Source organism: Passer domesticus, unplaced genomic scaffold (assembly GCF_036417665.1).
Source record: "Passer domesticus isolate bPasDom1 unplaced genomic scaffold, bPasDom1.hap1 HAP1_SCAFFOLD_44, whole genome shotgun sequence".
NCBI classification, from domain to species: Eukaryota; Metazoa; Chordata; class Aves; order Passeriformes; family Passeridae; genus Passer; species Passer domesticus.
The window spans coordinates 2369257-2390231 of NW_026990160.1; the positions used below are offsets into that span (position 1 = coordinate 2369257).

A 20975-nucleotide genomic window follows, 5' to 3' on the forward strand; every position below is an offset into this window, starting at 1 on the left:
CAGTGGTTTTTCTTTTGTATTATTGCATGTATTTTGGTTTTTTTTCCCTTTTCCTAATAAATTGTATTTCTGACTTGGAGTCTCTCACTGGTTTTGCTTTCAAACCACAACACAGATCCGTCTCTTTATTTGAACAGAGGAATTGGCCATTGCCTACCCTGCAAGCGGGGGGGGGGGGAGGGCGGGGTGGGGTGTCACCTTCAGTGTTTCTTAGAGGGCAAGGCCAGAGGGCTCAGGGGCAGAGGAAGGGATGTGTTGGTCTCAGGAAGGGCTGGAAGGTGCTGGGTTGGTCCTGGGGTCTCTAGAGGAACTCGGGTTGGCTGGGATGGGACAGACAGAGAAAAAAAAAGGGATGAAGGCAGCTTGGGGAGGCCCATGGGGAGAGCAGATGGCAGTGGGACCTATGGGGCAATAAGAGGCTTCCTCGTCGACGGTTGTTCTGGGGTCCTCTTCACAGAACACTTGAGAGGGCTGTCCAGGCCGTTCCTGCTGCTGGAGGAGCTGCTCACGCTGTCTGGCTGTGAGGTGCAGCCACCGTCTTCCAACTCCTGTCCCGAGGTGCTCCTGTGCAGAGAGGAGGTGGCCGAGGCCCCAGCTGGCCGTGGCACACAGGGACCCTCGTGCACAGCAGGGCCCAGAGCTGGCAAGGCTCCCCAGCACGGCTGGAGCTGCTGGCACAGCTGGGCCCAACTGGACAGCTGCCCCTCAAGGCCCCGGCCAGCAGGGCACGGCTCTGGGCAGGGTCCCTGGCCAGGAGCGGGCCCCAGAGCGCCTCTGCCTTTCAAGGGCAATCTCGGCCCTGCCCTTTCTCCACCCCACCTCCCTTGCCTCTGCCCCGTGCCCCTGGGGCTGCTCTTGGCCAGGCAGCCTCAGTGGGAGCCAGCACTGGCTGCAGCCCCAGCGGGGCCCCCAGGACAAGGCCCAGCAATTGAGAGGCCAATGGAAGCACTGGGCAGCAGCCGAACCCTCAGCAGAGTTGTTTGGACAATCATGGACTTGCCACAACTCCACTGCAGCCTCAATGGGAATGTTCCCCGTCCAAATTAGGCTTCCAAAACATGTTGTTTGAGGGGGAGAGCAACAAAACACTCACTGTTTTCTCTTCCAGGAATACCCGATTCCAAAGCAGTACAACATGAACACAAGCCCCAAACAAAGCACACTTGCCAGTAACAGTAGCCAGCAGCCTGTTCCCTGACAGAAACCCCTTCTGAGGCCATCCTGGGCATTGGGAACAGGTCTTGTGGTGCCGGCTGCATCTGTGGGAGCGATGGGGAGTGTGAGCCCGTGCTGTGCTGCACTGCTGAGCTGGCAGCACGGTGGATACGGGCAGGACGTCCTCTGTTTCCCCCAGAGCTGGGGCCTGCAGGCACCTTGCCGGCCCTTGGCACAGGCTGTGCCAGCCAACAAAGCCCAGCAGGCCGGGAGGAGAGCCCGGGGGCAGCGCAGCTGCTTGGGCAGTGGCTGCTGCCAGGGACACGGGCCAAAGCCATCCCTGAGCAGCCACTGCCACCCCTGGCCCTCCCTGTCCCGTGACAGCTCCCCCAGCCCCAGGGGACAGGCTCAGGCCCTGTCAGGACCCAGCGCAGCCCCTGCCCAGTCGGGAGCCAGGGCTGGCTCTGGCCCTGGGCTGGCAGCAGGGCTCCCGCTCGGGGCTGCTCCTGTGCCTTGGGCCTCTGGGCACTCAGGGCCAGCTCCGCAGCAGCTGCAGCGCCAGGGACATTGCTGCACCAGTCCCGTTTCCCCGGGGCTCTGAACGAGCTCCAGAGGCCTGGAAGCCGAGGCACCTCCAGCTTTGGCTGCTGCCGGGCCGGGCAAGGGCAGGCCCTGGGGGAAGAGCTGCTGCCACACAGCCCCGGCCAGGGCTGAGCCCGGCACAGCAATTACCTGCTGTGCCTGTGCCCGTGTCTGTCATTGCCTTCCTTCCTGCAGCTAGGGCTGCCAATGAGCCACTGCTTCTCCCTGGCTGTTCCTCCTCCTGAACAGCCTTTTGGTCCATCACTTGAAAAAGGAAAAAAGGGACAACAGGAACAAATGGAAATATTCCCCATTGGGGAGGTGGCACCTTCAGGAGGCAATGCTTGTCTAAGTCACAGGTAAAGATCAGGAAAAAGCCCAGGTAATTGGGGCTGGGCCAGTGCACTCCCTTGTGCAAACAGCTGCACTGCCTGATCTTCTCAGAGACTGGGAAATGGCAGGGGATCTCAGGCCCACGGTACAGTTGGGGCACCCTATCAGCTGATGCCAAATTCCATCCTGCAGAGGCTGGGGAGGAATTGCAGCCAGGCCAGGCTGGGAAACAGCCCTGCAGGGCGTGAAAGCAGCAGCGGGGCAGCGAGGCTGCCATGGATCCCTTCCTGCTGTGCCGGGCACGGCGTGTCCTGATGTGCAGCCAAAGCCCATGGCTGCTGAGTCCCAGGGGAAGCACGAGGGAAATGCACCCACCTTGTCCTCCGGGTGCTTCCTTCTGTGTTTGTCTCAGGAATTCATCTGCCTCATGAGACTTTTTGGCTGCAGTATCTTGGGTCTTTCCTTTTGGAGGAACTTAAGAGAAAGTGGTTCCATTTCCCAGGAATGGATCCCACAAGGGGAGGGCTCAGCCTGTGGGGTCAGCAGGGACACACTACTCACCCCTGCCATGGGAGCTGGGTTGGGGCCAAGCATCCAGCCCTGGAGCTGAAGAAGTCCTCCCTGCAGACACACCTGTAACTCAACAGCCACAGAAGCTTCTGCCATCTCTGCTGATCTGCACGGGCACCACTGAGCCGCAGGAGCGGTGAGGGGATTGTGCAGGGCGAGGGCACACACATGCATGGTTCTGTGCTGGCACCTGCAGCAATGCCTCCGTGGCCAAGTTTGGGCTCTGAGCTGGCAGCTCTCCCAGGGGAAAGGCCTTGACCTACCCTCAGCATCTCCCAGAGCCTCCGTCCTGGATGTGGGGCCTTCACCAGCAGGTTCAGCTGCAAAGAAAGGCAGGACAGAAGAGCTCCTGTGGCACTGCAGGAGATCCTCAGGCTGCCCACAAGGGTCAGCCCCGGGGCACAGCCCTGGGCCCGGCCCCTTCCCTCTCTGCTCTTCTCTGTGTCTCCATAGAGCACATGGTAGGACACACTGGCATTGCACACGGGAAGAAGATTGAAAGCTAAATGCTCCTTCCTCCCACTGACAGCAATCCTGTGGGATCCCTCAGGGCTCCAGAAGGGAGCAGGGCAAGATTCTCAGAATCCCTCAGCCCTTCCATAATGTTAAGGGAAATGGCTTATGAGTGAGCTCTTGTCTCATTGACACTGATTATTCTGTCAAGAAAGCCACATGGAGGAATAGACTCCAGCATCCTCCAGGAATTTCAAGCCATTTTCCGGCAAGGCTTCAAAAAAATCAAAGTCATGATTCCAGTCTAGAAGGGAGCAGATATCAGAACGATATCAGTGGCATTCTAGGATCCCCTTCTGCCACAGGGAACTGGCCACTGCCAGGGGGTCGGCTAAGGCCATGGGAGCCAGATGGGAATGGACATGGCCAAAGGTGCACAGGGGCCTAGGGAGCTCTGGGCTGGCTCCTGGTCACTCTCCACACTCTTTCCCTGCCCTCAGCAACATCCCTGCTAGGGATGGCTGGAGCACCACAGGGCCCCGGGGCTCTCTCCTTCACATACAAAAGAAATCCTCACAAAAGCCCTGGGGAAAACGGCAGGAGGCATTGCCAGAGCTATCCCTCCCTCCCTCTGTCCCTCCTGCCCTCCTTCTGTGGGGACAGCTCCCCCAGATCCCAAGGGCAAACAGCCAGGCCCTCTCAGGACACACTGGAGCCTTGCTCTCCCCCTCTGTCCTTTCCCCACCGTGGGCACCCCGTGCAGTCACTGCCAGGTTTCAGGACATGTCTCCCATGGAGGGACCCCAGCAGGACTGCTCAGTACCCGAGTGCCCTGAGCCTGCTCGGGATAATTCCCCTGGGCTGTGCCGCTCTAGTCCAGGCTGTGCCCGCACTGCCAAGCAGCAGAGAGGGCAGCTCAAGCCTCAGCAGGGCTCAGGCCCAGAGGCACAGCAATTACCTCCTGTGCCTGTGCCTTGTACAGCCTCCCTTCCTGCAGCAGAGGCTGGCACGGAACCACTGCTTCCTCTGGGAAGTGCTTCCATGTGCACAGGCTCTCCTTTCATTTCTGGAGAATGGAAAAGAGACAGCTGGATCAGATGGAAACATTCCTCACTGGAAATGGGGTAGGGGACAATTTCAGGAGGCATCACTTGTGAAAGGAATGGATAAGGATCAGAAAACACCCAGGATTTTGGGACAACCCAAGGCTGCTTCCTTCATCAAACAGCTCCAACATCTGATCTGCCTGGACACCAGGAAATTGTAGAGGATCTGAGGGTGGGCATGGAGTATGGTGCAATTAGGGCTGCCTATCAGCTGATGCCAAATTCCTTCCTGCAGAGGCTGGGCAGAAGCTGCAGCCAGGCCAGGCTGGGAAACAGCCCTGCAGGGTGTGAAAGCAGCAGCGGGGCAGCGAGGCTGCCATGGATCCCTTCCCGCTGTGCCGGGCACGGCGTGTCCAGATGTGCAGCCAAAGCCCATGGCTGCTGAGTCCCAGGGACAGCACAAGGGAAATGCACCCACCTTGCTTTCTCTGCAGACGTTCCTTCAGCATTTGCCACATGATTTCTAATGGGTCCTGGAATTTCTTGCCTGCCATGTCTTTGGTCTCTCCTATCGTAGGACCTTAAGAGAAAGTAGTTCAATTTCCCAGGAATGGATCTCACAAAAGCAGGGCTCAGCCTGAGGGGTCAGCAGGGACACACTACTCACTCCTGTGATGGGAGCTGGCCTTTTGTGCAGCATCCAAGGTAGGAGTTGGTGAAGTCGTCCCTGCAGACACATCTGGAACACAACAGCCACAGAAGCTTCTGTCACCTGGTCCTGACCAGTCAGTCAAACATTACGCCTTGGTGGAACAGTGAGAACATACCTGCAGAATGCCCAGAGGGTTTCACAACTTCATAGCGCCAGGCTAACGGAGAATCCTTCCCAGCATCCCAGTCTGGAAGCAAACCAAGATGAGAACTGTTTCCGTTGTGTACCAGGGCTGGCTCTGGCCCTGGGCTGGCAGCAGGGCTCCTGCTCGGGGCTGCTCCTGTGCCTTGGGCCTCTGGGCACTCAGGGCCAACTCCGCAGCAGCTGCAGCGCGAGGGACGTTGCTGCACCAGTCCCGTTTCCCAGGGCTCTGAATGAGCTCCTGAGGCCTGGAAGCCCAGGCACCTCCAGCTTTGGCTGCTGCCGGGCCGGGCAAGGGCAGGCCCTGGGGGAAGAGCTGCTGCCACACAGCCCTGGCCAGGGCTGAGCCTGGCACAGCAATTACCTGCTGTGCCTGTGCCCGTGTCTGGCTTTGCCTTCTTTCCTGCAGCAGAGGCTGGCACTGAAGATGGAGTGCTTCCTTCAAGAAATGCCACCTTCCACTGAAGCACTATGTCCATCTCTTGACAAAGGAAGGGAAACAGCTGCATCAGATGGGGCTGTTCCCAGTTGGGTGGTGGTATCTGAGGTAATATTTGTGAAATTTATGGAGCAGGAAAATGGGCAGGTTACAGTGGCATGATGTGAGCACTTCCACCTCCAAACAGCCACCCTTTCCTAATCTGTAGGGCTGGATATAGTGGGGGATCTCAGGGTGTGTTACAGTTTGGACTGCCTGTCAGCTGATGCCAAATGCCTTCCTGCAGAGGCTGGGGAGGAAGTGCAGCCAGGCCAGGCTGGGAAACAGCCCTGCAGGGTGTGAAAGCAGCAGCGGGGCAGCGAGGCTGCCATGGATCCCTTCCTGCTGTGCCGGGCATGGCGAGTCCAGATGTGCAGCCAAAGCCCCCGGCTGCTGAGTCCCAGGGACAGCATGAGGGAAATGCACCCACCTTGTCTTGTCTGCAGGAGTTCCTTCAGCTCTTGCCTCATCTGTTTGGATGGTTCCAGGGATATCTTATCTGTTGTATCTTGGATTTTCCCTGTTGGAGTAACTTAGAGTAAAATATTTCCATTTCCCAGGAATGGATCCTACAAAACCAGGGATCAGCATGTGCGGTCAGCAGGACACACTACTCACCACTCTGATGGGAGCTGGGCTTTTGTGCAGCTTCCAAGGTAGGAGCTGGAGAAGTCCTCCCTGTAGACACATCTGTAACACAACAGCCACAGAAGCTTCTGTCACCTGGTTCATGCCCAGTTGTCTACAATTCTTCCTTGGTGCCACACTGAGAACATACCTGCAGGAGGCTCCAAGGGCTTGGAAACTTTATTCATCCAAGCTAATGGAGAAGCCTTCCCGGCAACCTCATCTAGAACGGAGCACAGATGAGAACACTTTCCAGGGTGTGCTGGGATCCCCTTCTGCCACAGGGAACTGGGCACTGCAAGGGTAAAGCTGTGGGAGCCAGATGTGAACAGAGACATGGCCAAAGGTGCCCAGGGGCCTGGGGAGCTCTGGGCTGCCTCCAGATCACTCTCCACACTCTTTCCCTGCCCTCAGCAACATCCCTGGGAGGGGTGGCTGGAGAAATGCAGGGCCCTGGGACTCTCTCCCTCATACACAGAAGAAATCCTCCCTGAAGCCCTCGGGAAAACTGCAGCAGGCAGTGCCACAGCTATGCCTCCCTCCCTCCCTCCCTCCCTCCCTCCCTCCCTCCCTCCCTCCCTCCCTCCCTCCCTCCCTCCCTCCCTCCCTCCCTCCCTCCCTCCCTCCCTCCCTCCCTCCCTCCCTCCCTCCTTCTGCTGGGACAGCTCCCAGATCCCAAGGGCAAACAGCCAGGTCCTCTCAGGACACACTGGAGCCTTGCTCTCCCCCTCTGTCCTTTCCCCACCGTGGGCACCCCGTGCAGTCGCTGCCAGGTTTCAGGACATGTCTCCCAAGGAGGGACCCCAGCAGGACTGCTCAGTACCCGAGTGCCCTGAGCCTGTTGGGGATAATTCCCCTGGGCTGTGCCGCTCTAGTCCAGGCTGTGCCTGCACTGCCAAGCAGCAGAGAGGGCAGCTCAAGCCTCAGCAGGGCTCAATCCCAGAGGCACAGCGATTACCTCCTGGGCCTGGGTCTGGCATGGCCTCCCTTCCTGCAGCAGAGGCTGGCATGGAACCACTGCTTCCTCTGGGTAATGCTTCCATGTGCACAGGCTCTCCTTTCATTTCTGGAAAAAGGAAAAGGCACAGCTGGATCAGATGGAAACATTCCTCATTAGGAATGGGCCATGGATCCCTTCCCGCTGTGCCGGGACAGTCTCATCCAGATGTGTAGCCAAAGCCCCCGGCTGCTGAGTCCCAGGGGAAGCATGAGGAAAATGCACCCACCTTGTCCTCCCTGCCACATTTCCTTCAGCTCTTGCTTCGTCTGTTTGGGGGGTTCCAGGGATATCTGGTCTGTTCTGTCTTGGATCTTCCCTGTCGGAGAACCTTAGAGAAAAATATTTCCATTTCCCAGGAATGGATCCCACAAAAGCAGAGCTCAACTTGTGTGGTCAGCAGGGACACACTACTCACCCCTGCCATGGGAGCTGGGTTGGGGCTGAGCATCCAGCGCTGGAGCTGGAGAAGTCCTCCCTGCAGACACACCTGTAACTCAACAGCCACAGAAGCTTCTGCCATCTCTGCTGATCTGCATGGGCACCACTGAGCCGCAGCAGCGGTGAGGGGATCGTGCAGGGCGAGGGCACACACGTGCATGGTTCTGTGCTGGCACCTGCAGCAATGCCTCCGTGGCCAAGTTTGGGCTCTGAGCTGGCAGCTCTCCCAGGGGAAAGGCCTTGACCTACCCTCAGCATCTCCCAGAGCCTCCGTCCTGGATGTGGGACCTTCACCGGCAGGTTCAGCTGCAAAGAAAGGCAGGACAGAAGAGCTCCTGTGGCACTGCAGGAGATCCTCAGGCTGCCCACAAGGCTCAGCCCTGGGGCACAGCCCTGGCCCCGGCCCAGCCCCTTCTCTTTCTGCTCTTCTCTGTGGCTGCACAGAGCACACGGAAGGACACACTGGCATTGCACACGGGAGGAAGATTGAAAGCTAAATGCTCCTTCCTCCCACTGACAGTGATCCTGTGGGAGCCCTCAGGCCTCCAGAAGGGAGCAGGGCAAGGTTTCCAGATTCTTTCAACCTTAAGATTATGATAACATTAATGGTTTATAAGTGATCTTTTGTTGCATTGATCCTGATTATTCACTCAGGAAAGGCTGAATGAAAACTTGCCTCCAGCATCCTCTAGGAACTTCAAACCATCATTCATCAGGACTTCCTGAGAACCCATGTCACAATTCCAGTCTAGAAGGGAGCAGAGATCAGAAACATTTCCATGGTGTGCTGGGATCCCCTTCTGCCACAGGGAACTGGGCACTGCAGGGGTCTTGGGTAAGGCTGTGGGAGCCAGATGGGAATGGACATGGCCAAAGCTGCACAGGGGCCTGGGGAGCTCTGGGCTGGCTCCTGGTCACTCTCCAACCTCTTTGCAGGCCCTTTGCAACATCTCTGGAGGGGTGGCTGGAGTAGCCCAGGGCCCGTGGGGTCTCTCTCCCTCCCACAGAGGAAACCCTCCCTAAAGCCCTGGGCAAAACCATTCCCAGCGCTTCCCAGGGAGCAGGGAGCGCTGTGCCGGGAAAGGGCAGCCAGGCTGCCGGCTCACCTGCTCGCCGCGCTTGCAGCGGAGCAGCCTGGGCAGCCCTGGCAGGCAGGGCCACGGCCAGGAGCAGCAGGAGTAGGAGGCGCAGAGCAAGGGCCATGGTGCCTTGTCCTCCGCCAGTCCCGCAGCTCTTGCTGCCACCGCTGTCCCGACACCGCTGTCCCAACGTCAGCACCGCTGCTGCCACCGCCGCTGCTGCCGCAACAGTTGTGCTCAGGGACTGACTACTGGTTCCTTGTGCTGCTGTGCAACCACGGGTCTCTGGCACCTCTGGCACCTCTGTGACCTCAGGGCCTGCTGAGAGCTCAACCTGCTGTGACCCCAGAGCCCTGCTGTGACCTCATGGCCTCAGCTGTACCCCCAGAGTGTGCGCCCTTCCGCATGACTGGACTGCCCTGATTGTAAATGTTTTGCTTCATCAAAGGGCCATTGCTCAGCAAAAACTTTGTTTTGCCTGCTAACATTGCTGGTCAGGCTGCATCCCTCAAGATGCTCTTGATTGTTGCAGTTCAAATTTATTGTATTGATTCCATTTCAAGTCTTGTTTAAGGGCTCTGTTGTGCCCCCATGTTTTTCCTGAGTTGGTTTACCTGTGGGTTTTACCCTCGCTCCAAACTGTCCCTCGTGCCCTTCCCCACCCCTTGTTCCAGCTCTTTCCCTGCCTGTCAAGGCAACCCAGCCCCTTGGTTCCCAAACCTTTGGGCTAATCCCTGATTGCAACTCCCCTTTGGAATTCCCCTACTCCTGGAAGCCCCATTGGCCCTTGTGACCCATCCTCTCCACCCTCCTACCCCAACTGGCCCCAGACACTTGATGTAATCCCCTCACTCCTCTCCTGAGGATTCCCTATTGGTTCATTGTTTGCATCCACCCCATGACTTGTATGTGTACAAAACCCCTTGGGCAGTACAGCTAGGGGCTTCTCATCCTGTTCTCTTCACCTGGACTAAGCTGTTCCTTGCAGAACCTGAAGACGGGACGCCTCCTCCTTTCTCCTGTGCCTCGTCCCTGTCGTGGCTTGTGTCTGGCACTGGAGAGCAAGTGGCACTAAAGGTTCTGCCTCTGGTAAATCCCCATAGCGAGGCAGTTCCCGACTCCTGCCGTAGTGCCGGAGTTCTAAGAGCTAGCCCAGGTTCCAGCACTCACTTCACTAATGTACCGAATGCCCCTTCTTCAGTGCCTGCTCTGGTGCTCTGCCAGCTCACACAGCAGAGTGTGATTCACATACTGCAGCCCAGAGTTAGGTTGTTGCAACATTGAAATGGGTGTGGTTGGCAGGATCCCCGGGCATAAATCACTACAGAACTAAAGCAAATGTGTGCACTGTCCCAGGCTGGACTTGAATAGACACAGGAATTGTGGAAAGATGAGGACAAGATAGCAGAGAACAATGGAAAAACCAGCTGAAAATGAGGACATGCTAAAGGAGTTATTTGTGCACAATTGGGGGTATATTTTTCTTGGGTGCAAAGCAAAATGAAAAGCTCCTAAATGCCCAAAAGATGAGAACTGTGTGTGGTAAATAGGTATGATTCATGCTGACAAAATTGAAACAGTAATCAATATTGATAAAGTAATTAATATTTGGAAACAATAAAACAGTTAAAGGTGTAATATCAAGCAAGAAAGGGAGAGGAGAGGTTCCCCCCTCTCCCCACCGTTCTCCTGCAGATGTTCAGAACAGGAGGAAGCAAGAGATAACTATGACTAAATTTAGTTGGAAGAGAGGAGAATTTGGTTGGACAGCAGGCAAATGTTGATTATACGAGATCCACTGCTTTAATGTTAGAACACAATATTGGCTTATACTGTAGCATCTTGGTGCGCGTGTGTAATCCAAAAGGTGAACTACAGGACATGGAGGAAGAGGAGAGGTCTTCCTCAAAGAAGATCCCCAAAGAGTGGTACAACTTACTTAAAGAAGTGTGGAGCATGCGTGGTAAAGGTGATGATGAGGGCAGTGATACAAGTGTGACGAATCGAAAATGGGAGGAGATGGTAATGACATACAGCATAAAAAGGGGAATTTTGGCTTGACACGCTAGTACGTGAGGTGACAGGGGTCCAAAAGCCCTGCATTCCGTACCTCACGCATACCCCGCATGGTTATTTTTGCTCATACGCTATTATCAGGACCAAATTATTCGCAATTTAAACCAAAATATATAGTCAGTGTTTCGAGTGTATTCAATGGTGTATATATATTAAGTTACATAATTAAAAGTGGTGATACATTTAATTTTTTTGATTGGATAATTGGGCAAATATAACATGTGGAATGTCCTCCACAGCAGAGTGTCAGACCTCAGGATCTTTTTAAACAATTTTATCAAGGTGGAACTGTGGCGGCTTCAGCTGGTGCCTCTGGGGGACCTTGAACAAAGAACCCCTGAGCTTTTCTACCTTCCCAGGTGAAGTGTGATAGTCTGAGGTCTTCCTGCTGTGTCCGAGTGCCGGGCCACTGGCTGGCACCACAGGTCCCCAGACCCTCTGCTGAGGGTCTCCTACAGTCAAGTTTAGTCTGTCACATTTGGCTTTTCTCTCTGATCCACCACCAGGACCAAAGATCACACGGTCGTGAGGATGTAAAAATGCCTGTTCCTTCTGGAACATTGCTGTTGCGTGACAGCCGTGCAGGCAGAGCGGGCAGCTGTAGGGATACTGACTCGCTTCCCTGGTCCCAGCCGTGCTGCATCCATCGAGCTGCTGGGTGTTGGTGCTCGCTGGGACGCGGCCCGGCCCGGCACCACGGGAGTTAGGAAGGGTCTTGAAGGAATTCCCACGCGTTAAAGCAGACGATTTAGCCTGGGATTTTAAGTTGTTTCTCAGTTAACCTTGTAAAAGGCCAAAACAAGTCTCCTATGAATTCTGTCCCTGTCAAGTTCAGTTCTGCCCCGAAAGCCCCTCAGCATTCTCAGGGCAGTGGCAGGAGCCGGGTGCTGGCCCGGAGCCCCGCTGGCCGGGGAGAGCACGGCCCAGAGCGAGCCCCTGCTGCCCGGGATGGCCACAGGCCCGGGGGAGCCGGGCGGGCAACGCCAGGGCCCTGTCCAGGGCTCCTGGGGCTCCTCTGGCATCTGTTCCGTCCCCTCGGGCGCTGAGCGGTGCCCGTCCCGCGGGGCTGTCTGTGCCCGGCCCCAAAAGAGGCAGGGCCGGGGCTGTGGCCCCTGGGCTGGCGGTGCCACCTGCCCGGCGCTCAGCACTGCCCGTGCCGTGTCGGTGCAGCGTGACCCGGCGGGGCAGCTCCGCCTCGGCGCTTCGCCACCGCCATCCCGGCACGGCGGCTGGCCCTGGGCCGCGGCAGCCCCGAGCCGCACGGGCCCGGGAGGGACTGCCGGAGGTCCCCGTCCCCTGCGTGCCTCAGCAGACACTCCAGCCCCACTGCGTGCAGCAGGAGGGACACAAAGCACCTGCACGCTTACGAGAGTCCACAGCCCTTTCTACATGTGAAATGAGACCCCAGAACCGTGACATGTGCCTCAGGAGAGATCCCAACACCCTGCACACCTTGGGAGAGATCCCAAACCCTCTGCATGCCTCACACAGGATTCCAAATCCCTTGCATGACTTGAAGTGGACCCCAGTGCCCTCCATGCCTCAGAGGAAACCTAAAATATCCCTGGGTGTGTCACAAGGGACCCCAGCCCCTCGTGCAGCTTAGGGGGACTCCAAAGCCCCCACGTGCCCTACAGGGAAGTCCAGGCCAGCTATGCCGTGTGTTTCGACCTGGAAATCAAGCCTGGTTGCACCTGGGTTGTTGTGTCTCTGGGGCTGCTCACCAGCCATGTCGGACCCGGAGGCCACACAGCCCTTCCCTTCCCTTCCCTTCCCTTCCCTTCCCTTCCCTTCCCTTCCCTTCCCTTCCCTTCCCTTCCCTTCCCTTCCCTTCCCTTCCCTTCCCTTCCCTTCCCTTCCCTTCCCTTCCCTTCCCTTCCCTTCCCTTCCCTTCCCTTCCCTTCCCTTCCCTTCCCTTCCCTTCCCTTCCCTTCCCTTCCCTTCCCTTCCCTTCCCTTCCCTTCCTTCTGGCCCTTGCTGAGAGCAGCAGACCCTGTGCAGCACCCTGGATTGGTGACGGCCCAACAATTAGGTCCTATCAAGTGTGTGTTAATTAGGGAGGAGCTTTGTTTTGCCTGCTGACATTGCTGGTCAGGCTGTGTCCCTGGAGATACTCTTGATAGCTTCCCTCTTTTCCTGGGCATGGCACTGGAGGAGGTCTGGGCCCAGATGATCCCATGGAAGGAAATGTCCCTCAGCCCAGGGACGCTCAGCATGGGCTGCCCCATCCCCTCGGGGCCCCACCGCTGGTCACAGTGAAGCCATCTGCAGAATAAATAGACTCCACTGTTGCCCTGGTTTTTAATGTTCTCTCCTGGATTAGGGTCAATCTGGGAGAAAACCTCCAAAGGGGCCCCCCAGAAAGGAAACCCACATGGCCCCTTCCCCCCAGCGGTTCGGGAAGGATTCCTTGGAGAGAAGTGGAAAGAACCTGTTTATTTGACAGGCAAAACACCCCCAGCACACAAAATGAACAATACCAGATGACAATGCTTTCACTGATCTGAAAAGGATGACAAATTCAGAAAGTCTTTCCTGGCAGTGGTGGCTCTGTTGTCGCTCCCTCCGGCGCTGGGGATAGCTGCTGCAGCCACAGGATGCAAACTCTCGGTGTTTCCCAGGTCCCAGTCTGGAGCAGGTGTGAGTGGTTCCAAAAAGGGAAAGGAAAAACAGTCCAGGGAAAAATCTGGACTGCTTAGCTAAACTGACTAACAAGCAGAAGCCAAAAAGCAAAAGCAAAGCAGGAGCAGAGCAGAAGCAAGAGCAAAGCAAGCAACAGAAAGCAAAGCAAAAAGCAAAAGCTGCACTATGTACTGCACCGTCTGTCTGTCCTGCCAGCCGTGGGGGAGCAGGCTGATAACAAACCAAAACAAACCTTGCTCTTCAGAGCCAGTCGTGAAGGCACAGTATGTGATATCCAGCATTAACAGAACACACGACTGGGGATGCAAGCATCATAACCTCACCCTAGGACAAGTTCTTCTTCTAAGCCTTCTGATGTTTACATTCTTGTAACAAACTTTCTCACGCACTTTAGGTAAATAACTTATTGTTATGCATTCTTTTCTGCAGGAGGAGAAATTTGATGGACTGTTGGTTTGTCCAGTGTCATTGGAGAGGTGGCACTTTCCCCCTCCAATCCACTGTCACTTTTGGAAATCTGTAAATGTTGGAGTCAGAAATTCAACTGCCCTCTTTTTTACCTTGGAGAGATGCGTGTCTGTGTTGTTTTATTTCATGTCCTATAGCGACACTCCACAACCTGATGTAGTTATGAAGTGGGTATGCGTGTCAGGGCCTGGCACAAGCGAGATGGCTCTTGTGAAAACTTGTGCCCTGAGCCCTGGTCCGAGCCACATCTTTGTTCACAAACCTGTTCCATATGTAATGCATTACACAATCTCTTCATGCACATTCAACCCCTGGCCCCGCCTGTCCTCCCCTCACATGGCGATGAGATCCATGCCCTCCTGGGCACGCGTTGTTTCCTGTGGTGGTCACACTGGGGTCTTTGGTGGTCTCTGAGGCCGAAGGCTGTGGTCTTGCTCATGACTGAACTTTTGAACTTTTCTCCTGTGTGCGTGCACTGTGGTCCTTTGGTGCTTATCTGAGTACGTCTGTTGGTTTGGATCAGCTTGGAGACAGAGGAGCTCCTTAGTCTAGGCTTCTTGCATTCCCTGGTCTTCTCCTGGTGTTATGAGTAAAAAAGTCATCTGTAGCTATGATATTTTATTAAAAATCCTTTCCTAGGATTTTTCCCCTTCTGAGGAGCTGAGGGCCTCAGGAAAGAAATGTAAACAATAATTATCTGCTGCTGCTGTGGAATGCAACAGGTGCCTCTTCCATTGGTCCATGTGGATTGTTTTCACTTGATGACCAATCACAGCCAACTGTGTTGAGCCTGTGAGCAGTCACAAGATTTTTGTTATGCATTCCATTCTATTCTTCTTCTTTGTAGCCTTCTGGTCATTTTTTCCTCTCTGTTCTTTTAGTATAGTTTTAATGTAGTATTTTAATAGAATATATAATAAATCAACCTTCTGAAATGGAGTCAAGCCTCGTGTCTCCACACCTGGTGTGTTCACCCCCACAAATTATCCATTTTTTTTTTAAGGCTGCAAAGTTAAACAGGTTGGGCCAGTTGTTGAGAGTTGAAGTGTTGACTATTTCTTGTTGATAGCTTCATGTTGCAATCACCTCTTATTAATAGTTTTTCTTCAATTACCTGTTAATGGTTAGAAATCAAGCGCAATTGTCCCCCTGCTGCTTCACCAGAGCCTGCAGGTAGCAGGGTAGAGGGGGTGACGTCAGAGCTAGTATGCAGATGAGAATGCATTTCACCAAAGTTTGCAATTTTACAGGAAAAGAAACCCTAAAAAAACAAGTCAACATGGAATTAAGAAACCTAAGTAATGTCTAAATGTGAGGAACTTAATCCAGTATCTGCTAAGATCCTTTTTACTCCTCACCCTAACCTGAAAGGATGTCAGCTAGAAAGAGGACCTGAAATGTTAGACCAAAAAAGCAGAATTCCCACTACTCCCTCGAGGACGGAAGCCCCAGCTCTGCCTGCATACCAGCGGACACAGCTGCATCATCCTCCTCCTTCGTGCCACTCCTGGGAGCAGCGGGGGTGCGGGCGACCTGTCGTTTCTCCCCAACCTGAGCTGAATATTTTAATAAAGGCATTATAAAGGAGAAAGATCTCCTGCCCTATTTATTACGCTGGTATTGTCCTTCATAGCAAGAAGCTTCAGATATCTGCATTTTCCTATGCCCTTTGTACCATGGCAGACGTTTCTTAAGTAAAAGGTTAAAATTCAACACATAATTCTACAATTTAAAATTTAAATGCTTAGTCCATATATTGCTAACTTAATTGAACCCCCCAAAACCTCCATTTCAACAGCAACCCCTGCCTGGCTTCTGCCTGCCCACACCGTGGGCATCCACGGCTCCTCCTGGGCATGGAGCTCAGTCAGTGCTGGTGCTGGGTGGGCTTTGCTGCTGCTGCCACCTGGACACTGGGGTGACCGCTTGTCCTAGGCTGCAGTGTAAAGATGTATTCTAATCCCATCCTCAAGAGCTGCTGAAACCAGGAGGGGCATTGTTTCTTCCTTATCTCCTGTTAATGGGCCCATCAATGTCTTGCCACATGAGTCAGAGATAACTCCCTCCCAGAGCCATTTCTGTTTCATGGCTAATCAAGGACCCACAGCATGAGGCAGAATGATATCAGCCAACTGTGAGATGCTCTGCCCATGGGGGAGGAGCTAAGCATCCCCAGCTGGATATAATCTGGGTTTTGGGACACAACAAGCAGTCTTTCCACTGGATTCCCAGAGGAACATCTGCCCTTACCCACTGCTTTTCCAGAGGATGAGAGCTACCAGATGGTTTCTACAGGATCACCACTTCCAAAAGTCCATTTCAGCTGGACTGCTACCACCACCCTAACTAGCAGGGTGTCAGGCTGTATTCTGACCCTGTCAGTGGTTTTTCTTTTGTATTATTGCATGTATTTTGGTTTTTTTTCCCTTTTCCTAATAAATTGTATTTCTGACTTGGAGTCTCTCACTGGTTTTGCTTTCAAACCACAACACAGATCCGTCTCTTTATTTGAACAGAGGAATTGGCCATTGCCTACCCTGCAAGCGGGGGGGGGGGAGGGCGGGGTGGGGTGTCACCTTCAGTGTTTCTTAGAGGGCAAGGCCAGAGGGCTCAGGGGCAGAGGAAGGGATGTGTTGGTCTCAGGAAGGGCTGGAAGGTGCTGGGTTGGTCCTGGGGTCTCTAGAGGAACTCGGGTTGGCTGGGATGGGACAGACAGAGAAAAAAAAAGGGATGAAGGCAGCTTGGGGAGGCCCATGGGGAGAGCAGGTGGCAGTGGGATCTATGGGGCAATAAGAGGCTTCCTCGTAGACGGTTGTTCTGGGGTCCTCTTCACAGAACACTTGAGAGGGCTGTCCAGGCCGTTCCTGCTGCTGGAGGAGCTGCTCACGCTGTCTGGCTGTGAGGTGCAGCCACCGTCTTCCAACTCCTGTCCCGAGGTGCTCCTGTGCAGAGAGGAGGTGGCTGAGGCCCCAGCTGCCAGTGGCACACAGGGACCCTCGTACACAGCAGGGCCCAGAGCTGGCAAGGCTCCCCAGCACGGCTGGAGCTGCTGGCACAGCTGGGCCCAACTGGACAGCTGCCCCTCAAGGCCCCGGCCAGCAGGGCACGGCTCTGGGCAGGGTCCCTGGCCAGGAGCGGGCCCCAGAGCGCCTCTGCCTTTCAAGGGCAATCTCGGCCCTGCTCTTTCTCCTCCCCACCTCCCTCTGCCTCTGCCCCGTGCCCCTGGGGCTGCTCTTGGCCAGGCAGCCTCAGTGGGAGCCAGCACTGGCTGCAGCCCCAGCGGGGCCCCCAGGACAAGGCCCAGCAATTGAGAGGCCAATGGAAGCACTGGGCAGCAGCAGAACCCTCAGCTGAGTTATTTGGACAATCATGGACTTGCCACAACCCCCGGAAGTCTCAATGGGAATGTTGCCTGACCACGTTAGACTTTCAAAAGAAGCTGTTTGAGGGGGAGAGCAACAAAACACTCACTGTTTTCTCTTCCAGGAATACCCGATTCCAAAGCAGTACAACATGAATGCAAGCCCCAAACAAAGCACGCTTGCCAGTAACAGTAGCCAGCAGCCTGTTCCCTGACAGAAACCCCTTCTGAGGCCATCCTGGGCATTGGGAACAGGTCTTGTGGTGCCGGCTGCATCTGTGGGAGCGATGGGGAGTGTGAGCCCGTGCTGTGCTGCACTGCTGAGCTGGCAGCACGGTGGATACGGGCAGGACGTCCTCTGTTTCCCCCAGAGCTGGGGCCTGCAGGCACCTTGCCGGCCCTTGGCACAGGCTGTGCCAGCCAACAAAGCCCAGCAGGCCGGGAGGAGAGCCCGGGGGCAGCGCAGCTGCTTGGGCAGTGGCTGCTGCCAGGGACACGGGCCAAAGCCATCCCTGAGCAGCCACTGCCACCCCTGGCCCTCCCTGCCCCGTGACAGCTCCCCCAGCCCCAGGGGACAGGCTCAGGCCCTGTCAGGAGCCAGCGCAGCCCCTGCCCAGTCGGGAGCCAGGGCTGGCTCTGGCCCTGGGCTGGCGGCAGGGCTCCCGCTCGGGGCTGCTCCTGTGCCTTGGGCCTCTGGGCACTCAGGGCCAGCTCCGCAGCAGCTGCAGCGCCAGGGACGTTGCTGCACCAGTCCCGTTTCCCCGGGGCTCTGAACCAGCTCCAGAGGCCTGGAAGCCGAGGCGCCTCCAGCTTTGGCTGCTGCCGGGCCGGGCAAGGGCAGGCCCTGGGGGAAGAGCTGCTGCCACGCAGCCCCGGCCAGGGCTGAGCCCGGCACAGCAATTACCTGCTGTGCCTCTGCCCGTGTCTGTCATTGCCTTCCTTCCTGCAGCAGGGGCTGCCAATGAGCCACTGCTTCTCCCTGGCTGTTCCTCCTTCTGAACAGCCTTTTGGTCCATCACTTGAAAAAGGAAAAAAGGGACAACAGGAACAAATGGAAATATTCCCCATTGGGGAGGTGGCACCTTCAGGAGGCAATGCTTGTCAAAGTCTCATGTAAAGATCAGGAAAAAGCCCAGGTAATTGGGGCTGGGCCAGTGCACTCCCTTGTGCAAACAGCTGCACCGCCTGATCTTCTCAGAGACTGGGAAATGGCAGGGGATCTCAGGCCCACGGTACAGTTGGGGCACCCTATCAGCTGATGCCAAATTCCATCCTGCAGAGGCTGGGGAGGAATTGCAGCCAGGCCAGGCTGGGAAACAGCCCTGCAGGGCGTGAAAGCAGCAGCGGGGCAGCGAGGCTGCCATGGATCCCTTCCTGCTGTGCCGGGCACGGCGTGTCCTGATGTGCAGCCAAAGCCCCCGGCTGCTGAGTCCCAGGGGAAGCACGAGGGAAATGCACCCACCTTGTCCTCCGGGTGCTTCCTTCTGTGTTTGTCTCAGGAATTCATCTGCCTCATGAGACTTTTTGGCTGCAGTATCTTGGGTCTTTCCTTTTGGAGGACCAAAGAGAAAGTGGTTCCATTTCCCAGGAATGGATCCCACAAGGGGAGGGCTCAGCCTGTGGGGTCAGCAGGGACACACTACTCACCCCTGCCATGGGAGCTGGGTTGGGGCCAAGCATCCAGCCCTGGAGCTGAAGAAGTCCTCCCTGCAGACACACCTGTAACTCAACAGCCACAGAAGCTTCTGCCATCTCTGCTGATCTGCACGGGCACCACTGAGCCGCAGGAGCGGTGAGGGGATTGTGCAGGGCGAGGGCACACACGTGCATGGTTCTGTGCTGGCACCTGCAGCGCTGCCTCCGTGGCCAAGTTTGGGCTCTGAGCTGGCAGCTCTCCCAGGGGAAAGGCCTTGACCTACCCTCAGCATCTCCCAGAGCCTCCGTCCTGGATGTGGGGCCTTCACCAGCAGGTTCAGCTGCAAAGAAAGGCAGGACAGAAGAGCTCCTGTGGCACTGCAGGAGATCCTCAGGCTGCCCACAAGGGTCAGCCCCGGGGCACAGCCCTGGGCCCGGCCCCTTCCCTCTCTGCTCTTCTCTGTGTCTCCATAGAGCACATGGTAGGACACACTGGCATTGCACACGGGAAGAAGATTGAAAGCTAAATGCTCCTTCCTCCCACTGACAGCAATCCTGTGGGATCCCTCAGGGCTCCAGAAGGGAGCAGGGCAAGATTCTCAGAATCCCTCAGCCCTTCCATAATGTTAAGGGAAATGGCTTATGAGTGAGCTCTTGTCTCATTGACACTGATTATTCTGTCAAGAAAGCCACATGGAGGAATAGACTCCAGCATCCTCCAGGAATTTCAAGCCATTTTCCGGCAAGGCTTCAAAAAAATCAAAGTCATTATTCCAGTCTAGAAGGGAGCAGAGATCAGAACGATATCAGTGGCATTCTAGGATCCCCTTCTGCCACAGGGAACTGGGCACTGCCAGGGGGTCGGCTAAGGCCATGGGGGCCAGATGGGAATGGACATGGCCAAAGGTGCACCGGGGCCTAGGGAGCTCTGGGCTGGCTCCTGGTCACTCTCCACACTCTTTCCCTGCCCTCAGCAACATCCCTGCTAGGGGCGGCTGGAGCACCACAGGGCCCCGGGGCTCTCTCCTTCACATACAAAAGAAATCCTCACAAAAGCCCTGGGGAAAACGGCAGGAGGCAGTGCCAGAGCTATCCCTCCCTCCCTCTGTCCCTCCTGCCCTCCTTCTGTGGGGACAGCTCCCACAGCCCAAGGGCAAACAGCCAGGCCCTCTCAGGACACACTGGAGCCTTGCTCTCCCCCTCTGTCCTTTCCCCACCGTGGGCACCCCGTGCAGTCACTGCCAGGTTTCAGGACATGTCTCCCATGGAGGGACCTCAGCAGGACTGCTCAGTACCCGAGTGCCCTGAGCCTGCTCGGGATAATTCCCCTGGGCTGTGCCGCTCTAGTCCAGGCTGTGCCCGCACTGCCAAGCAGCAGAGAGGGCAGCTCAAGCCTCAGCCGGGCTCAGGCCCAGAGGCACAGCAATTACCTCCTGTGCCTGTGCCTGGCATGGCCTCCCTTCCTGCAGCAGAGGCTGGCATGGAACCACTGCTTCCTCTGGGAAGTGCTTCCATGTGCACAGGCTCTCCTTTCATTTCTGGAAAAAGGAAAAGGCACAGCTGGATCAGATGGAAACATTCCTCACTGGAAATGGGGTAGGGGACAATTTCAGGAGGCATCACTTGTGAAAGGAATGGATAAGGATCAGAAAACACCCAGGATTTTGGGACCACCCAGGCTGCATCCTTCCCCAAACAGCTCCAACATCTGATCTGCCTGGGCAGAAGGAAATTGCAGGGGATCTGAGGGTGGGCATGGAGTATGGTGCAATTAGGGCTGCCTGTCAGCTGATGCCAAATTCCTTCCTGCAGAGGCTGGGCAGAAGCTGCAGCCAGGCCAGGCTGGGAAACAGCCCTGCAGGGCGTGAAAGCAGCAGCGGGGCAGCGAGGCTGCCATGGATCCCTTCCCGCTGTGCCGGGCACGGCGTGTCCAGATGTGCAGCCAAAGCCCCCGGCTGCTGAGTCCCAGGGACAGCACAAGGGAAATGCACCCACCTTGCTTTCTCTGCAGACGTTCCTTCAGCATTTGCCACATGATTTCTAATGGGTCCTGGAATTTCTTGCCTGCCATGTCTTTGGTCTCTCCTATCGTAGGACCTTAAGAGAAAGTAGTTCTATTTCCCAGGAATACATCCCACAAAAGCAGGGCTCAGCCTGAGTGGTCAGCAGGGACACACT

General features: G+C 55.9%; 2 protein-coding genes and 1 long non-coding RNA gene across 3 annotated transcripts in view; all 3 read right to left on the bottom strand.

Annotated features, from left to right (window-relative positions):
* The window catches only part of LOC135292737 (uncharacterized), a 102045-nt gene that overhangs the window by 60943 nt on the left and 20127 nt on the right, over positions 1–20975 (bottom strand). The window contains exons 21-22 of the mRNA XM_064406833.1: positions 20793–20894; positions 20228–20335 (exon numbers count right to left, since the gene is read on the bottom strand). Of these exons, the coding sequence (XP_064262903.1) occupies positions 20228–20335; positions 20793–20894 (210 nt within the window). The remainder of the gene's footprint in view (positions 1–20227; positions 20336–20792; positions 20895–20975) is intronic.
* LOC135292722 (uncharacterized) lies at positions 192–7840 on the bottom strand. Its single transcript, XM_064406821.1, has 18 exons — positions 7785–7840; positions 7513–7584; positions 7324–7425; positions 7056–7163; positions 6249–6320; positions 6089–6160; positions 5901–5990; positions 5357–5473; positions 4967–5038; positions 4807–4878; positions 4618–4719; positions 4052–4159; positions 2904–2960; positions 2632–2703; positions 2446–2544; positions 1888–2001; positions 1094–1259; positions 192–564 (listed from the first exon to the last, which is right to left on the bottom strand). The coding sequence occupies exons 3-18, from the start codon at positions 7340–7342 to the stop codon at positions 402–404; spliced, it is 1503 nt and encodes a 500-aa protein (XP_064262891.1). The 5' UTR covers positions 7343–7425; positions 7513–7584; positions 7785–7840; the 3' UTR covers positions 192–401.
* On the bottom strand, positions 16278–18882 carry LOC135292731 (uncharacterized). Its single transcript, XR_010354905.1, has 4 exons — positions 18625–18882; positions 18067–18180; positions 17273–17438; positions 16278–16743 (listed from the first exon to the last, which is right to left on the bottom strand). It is a non-coding gene; the product is annotated as an uncharacterized LOC135292731 (long non-coding RNA).